Raw genomic sequence first — 5219 nt, forward strand, 5'->3', positions numbered from 1 at the left:
ACAATATATTTCTCAATATATGGAGAACAATATATTTACAGTATATGGAAGCAATATTGAATTACTCAAACTATTATCGTTTTCTATGTTGAAATATACTGATTGATAAATTATGATATATTGCTCTATATACTGAAATATGCTATATAATATCTATATATATTAAAAATAGATTGACCATCCAAATATTCCAATATATTGAGATTGACATTAGATATTTCTTAATATATTGACAATATAACTATATCATATTTTCCAGTATACTGCAATATTTTTTTGTTTCGTAAGGGTAACTCCAAAAATAGCCTAAAAAATCTTAGTAAATGAAAAAAAAAAGTCTAAAAAGTAACAGAATGCCATTTTTTAAAACTTTAAAACTGTAACTTTTTAACATAATTATGAATAATAAAAAGACAGGAAAATTATTCCAGAATAAATCAACTTAAACCTTAAATAACTTCAATACTTTACTCTTTATAAAAATATATTTTGTCAAAATTAGACTATAAAATAAATAAAATAGAATAACTCCGAGGGCCGGCTCCGGCCCCCGGGCCGTGACTTTCACCCATGCTTTAGGTAAAGTCCAATCCTGGACGCGTGTATCAAGAGAGACGACGTTTCCTTGTGGGTTAACCTTTATTTTAAGTCTAATGTGTTTACAACCATTGTAATACAGAAACAATGCAAAATGAATATCTAAGCTCACCAAATAAGAACCATAGACATGCAGATACGTTTTTCGCATGGTGTAAAATTGTACTTCGGGGGAAGGGAGGCAAAATCCTGTAAAACAAAGGTCACAAAAAATCTTTACAAAATTATTTAAAAATTTGTGTTACAAAACATTTGCGCATAAAAAGATTCCAGTACTTTAAATAAACAATAAATATATAAAATAATTTTCAGCTGATATCCTAAAATATTTAGTCTTGATCAACAGTGCAGAGGAAATTATTTTTTGTTGATTATTCAAAATCTGAAGTAGAATTATTCAGTAATACTTAAAATAATAAATAGTTCACATAATAGAATCAGACAGACATAAATAAGTTGGTTATTAAAGTAACAATTGCACTTTACTGAAAATATTACACATCAATTATAAGAACCTACAAGCTAATGAAGGTGCAACAACAAGATGCTCGTGTACTAATGACGTCTGTGGGTGGAGATGGGATATGTTCCTTTACTAAGAATCTATGTAGTCCAGGCTCAGAACTGCACTCCATGCTTTTGTCAGTATTACTCCTCAGTCTGCACACTTCCAACATGACAAAGTAACGTGCAAAACAAACAGAAACAAGAATCCAAAGAACAGGACAAAGCTCCAGCATCGAGGAATTGGTTGTAGTATCTAAAAGGTTTGGAACGAGAAACGAGGGGCTGTGGTCTACAGGGGGGGGTCCAGGTCGGCTTTCATCACACTTCAATGCCCTTTACTGCCTGGTTGATGGACTCCAGCAGCGCCCGGTTCTCCGGGTTTTGGTAGCAGTCTTTGTTGGTGAACATCTGAGTTAGAGTGTCCACGTAGCTGTCGAAGTTCTGCTCTGTCAGAGGTTCCTGCTGAACAAACAGTGCAGACATCACGTGTTTATGACTCACTTCTGTGTTCCTTTCATGAAGAGACCCACAACACACTAACAAACCCATTACATCAGGGGGTCAAACTCACTCACACACCAAACTGGGATTTGAACCACCAGCCTCCTGTTATGACCTCAGTTATGGTTCTATTGTCCTTCAACGTGTTTCTTCCAAACAGGTTCAGACTGAGAGCGGCAGGAGAGTAAAAGCAGACCCCCTGACAGGCAGCAGAACTCACCATGGTGGGCAGGTGGATGTTAGCTAAGCTGTGGATCAAAGCTTGACTAAGGCCCGATAGTTCCAGGAACAAGGCCTCGTTTTTCTCCTCGATCTGGATGTTCTCCTCCTCAAGACTCTTCAGGTTCTTCTCCATGGAAGAAATCTGGAGAAAAAACATGATCCAGAAGGTCAAAGAAAGCTGAATCCGTCATTGATGTCCACCAGAAGTGTTCCAGAAGACAGCAGTCAGAACAGTCTCACCTGAAAGTTTAGAACTGTTTCGAGAAGCTATAGGACTGTCGTGGATAAAGAGACCTCTGGGTCGGATCTGTCCTAAATTTTCCTTCATTTGCAAAGAAAAGTATCATCTGCTCTTTCTCTCTTTCTCCTCCAGGCAGCGACACAGAGTCACAACGTAAAGTTATCGGCTCCACGACCTCAGTGACCTCTACCAATCTAGACTCTGGGTCTTTTCTTCCATATCTGGTGCTGGATTGGACCTTCATAGGAACATAAACTAACTTCTAAAGACCATGTTTATCTCAAAGATAGATCTACTCAATCATCTTGATCGTTGTCAAACGATTCCCAGTTTTAATTATGATTATGTGTTTTTCAGGTAAAACCAGGTGAGATCTTGGAGCTTGGGGCTCTTATTTTGAAATGGCATTTTTGATTTGAATAAAGTAATACACAGAATTACAAATTTAATCCTAGTTTTCTTTCTATATGTCTCCATCATCAGAAAAATGCCACAAGAAACACGTTAGACACACCAAAAACCCAATTTTCATCGGAGTGGGTCTATAAATGTACCTGAAACAGAGAAAATGCTTTACTTTAAGTTTAAGTATTACCTGAAATAAATACCTTATTTGGGGGAAAGAAAAAAGCTTTTAATACTACAGTAGTAATCCAACTCCACCGTGAAATAGTACCGTAAAATCAAACTAATAACTGAGCAAAATCAGTGGTAAAAAAGGTGTTTATTGGGTACCCAATGAAAGAATATATATATAATTTCTGTAAAGTTATCAAGTTAAGAATCTAAATGAACTACGTCAGGTTTTTGGAAACCTGTTGGTCAATTTAGTTGAATGACATTCATAGAGTAAAAAACAAACAAAAACAAAAGTACTGTGATCATGTAACTCTGCTGAGTCTGTCATTATCACAACATGAATCTATTGTCCTCTTAAACTTCTTTACAACTCAAACTCCCTCAAACGCAGCTTGTGAGTCCTGTCTGTTTATAACTGCACAAAAAGCATCAGGAACCTCCTTTCATTGGTGGGAAATGTTACAGTCTATAATTTGAGTAAATTCAGTTAATTTGTCTATAAAATGTCTCAACTTTTTGTCTAGATTAGCTTTACAAGAACTGTTTCACGTCCTTATCACCAAATGTCTTTTACTGCAGTTGTTGGTCTAAGTTAAAACTTGTACTCATAAACTATTATCTGATAAAATCCCAGAAAGTTTAAGTACAGGATAAAACCTGACGAGCTGTTGATCATCAGAAATGAAAGGTGTGAATCGTAAAAGCAAAGTGGATCCATTCATGTCTGATAATGCACACCTCCAAGGGCATTATCCCACCTATGGTCACTTACAAAATAAATAAATACTAAAGAAAATATTAATACTTTGATCTGGTTCATTTTTACGTCAAAATAGTTTTTCATAAGAAGTGGAGTATTTGATAGGTGTTGTCATGGTAACGGTCACTGAGCCTGTACTGACCTCGCTCTGCTGCTGCTGGTTTATGAGGACCAACCAGTAGAGATAAGTAGTATATATACCACTAAACGTCATGTTAAGGGATCTAAAACATCATTTCAGAGGAAAAGTTCACCTCGTTCTGCTTGTTTTAGTCCAGATCATGAAGCAAAAGTTTGTTTTAAAGAAATAAAATCCTCAACAAATACACTGAAGTTAATTGTTTCCTTCGTTTGCAGAAAATGTGGGACAGAATCTGACCTGAGCTGTGGAGCTGAACTCACCTGAGTGTGCAGATGCAGCATGTCAGCCTCTATCTCCGAGTTGGACTCGTTTAAGTCACTGATCTCCTTGTTGAGCTGCTTGATGTCTTCATCGTTGTCCAGAACTGAGTGACAGGAAAAGCAGTGAGACGTCGTCCTACCGTCACATTTCCTTCCATAGTTCTAGAGATGCAGTTCTGTTTCTATTGGCTGCTGCTATTACTGTTAAATACTGTCAGAAAGAATCGTTTGGTAAAGTCTGTTCAAATACATTTATATATTACAACTTAATTTTTCAAGATTCTCCAGACCGTTGTGGATGGTCATGGCTGAGGGCGGGAAGGACGTTGGGTTAAAGGACTAAATGTTTCTCAGAAACATGTAGGAACATGTGTACTGTCCCCAACCAAACCCCACCCAACGCTCCCCGAGACAGAGTTAGTGTACTAACATCCAATCTACAGAAGGATGTTGGATTCTAGCAGGAAAGATCCAATGAGGAAACAGTACAAGAGCCTTTCAAAATAAAATAAATCTGCAGGAGTTTTTATTCCAAATATGGATTTATTTCAACAGCTGACCATAATAATAATGCAAAATATTCAGTAAATCAGAATCTAATGTTACGAGGATGCTGCTTATAAAGTTATTCGAATGTTGATACACGATTACTTTTAGAAAATACCAGATTTAGTTACTTTTGTGTATTTATTTATTGTATCTTGAAAGTCATACTAGCTGAAGAAGTTCGCGTCTGATTTTTTTAGCTTCAGCTTTGACAGTTATGGGTTAAGAGAAAATCTAGATCACATTTTATTGGTTCTTACATAGAATCTAGAAAACAAATAAAGCAGATTTTTATAGAGGATGAAAATAAACGTTGTCCTTACAAGTGAAGGAAAACTGGAAAAAAAATCAGACGCTCACTTCAGCCTCGTACAGGCCGCTCTGTAAAAATATTGTCTGACATTAATCGGTTGGAGAGCACTGCTCCATCACTCACCATCACTTGCTCTGAACTTTGCAGTTATATACTCGTCTCCTGGGAGTTTTGTCTTCTTCTTATTGGCTGTAGCTCTGGGACATCCTGACAGACTGTAAAAGAGAACCATCATCAGTGACATTCTCTATTTCTGTTGTTTTCTGCTAATAAATGTTTGTCATTGTTACAGTTATAAATTACAGTAATGATTTGTATATTAATTGACACTCAAGTCTACTCAGCCAAGTCTAGTTTGTTCTATTCAATGTTTAAGGGTTTTTGATTCTCACAAAAGCCTCACTACTGGAGACTACATCATAAAGAATTTAATGTAATCTGTCATTTCTTTAAACCAGGGACGACAAGCTCAATCGCACAAGGGGCCAAAATCCAAAACACACCTTATGTCGCGGCCAAACACAAAACATTTATAGAACACTCTAAAACTA

General features: G+C 36.4%; 1 protein-coding gene across 6 annotated transcripts in view; it reads right to left on the reverse strand.

The window, feature by feature from the left end:
• Window positions 1-620: 620 nt before the first annotated feature.
• The window catches only part of myt1a (myelin transcription factor 1a), a 29265-nt gene continuing 24666 nt past the window's right edge, over window positions 621-5219 (reverse strand). For 5 of the 6 annotated variants that reach the window (XM_024293403.2, XM_024293402.2, XM_024293404.2 and 2 more), the window contains 4 exons: window positions 4792-4883; window positions 3810-3913; window positions 1826-1969; window positions 621-1566 (listed from right to left, as the gene is read on the reverse strand). In XM_024293403.2, the coding sequence (XP_024149171.1) occupies window positions 1423-1566; window positions 1826-1969; window positions 3810-3913; window positions 4792-4883 (484 nt within the window). In that variant the 3' untranslated portion in view covers window positions 621-1422. The remainder of the gene's footprint in view (window positions 1567-1825; window positions 1970-3809; window positions 3914-4791; window positions 4884-5219) is intronic. The other variant, XM_024293401.2, reaches the window with a different exon arrangement.

This window comes from Oryzias melastigma, linkage group LG7, assembly GCF_002922805.2.
Source record: "Oryzias melastigma strain HK-1 linkage group LG7, ASM292280v2, whole genome shotgun sequence".
Taxonomy (NCBI): Eukaryota; Metazoa; Chordata; class Actinopteri; order Beloniformes; family Adrianichthyidae; genus Oryzias; species Oryzias melastigma.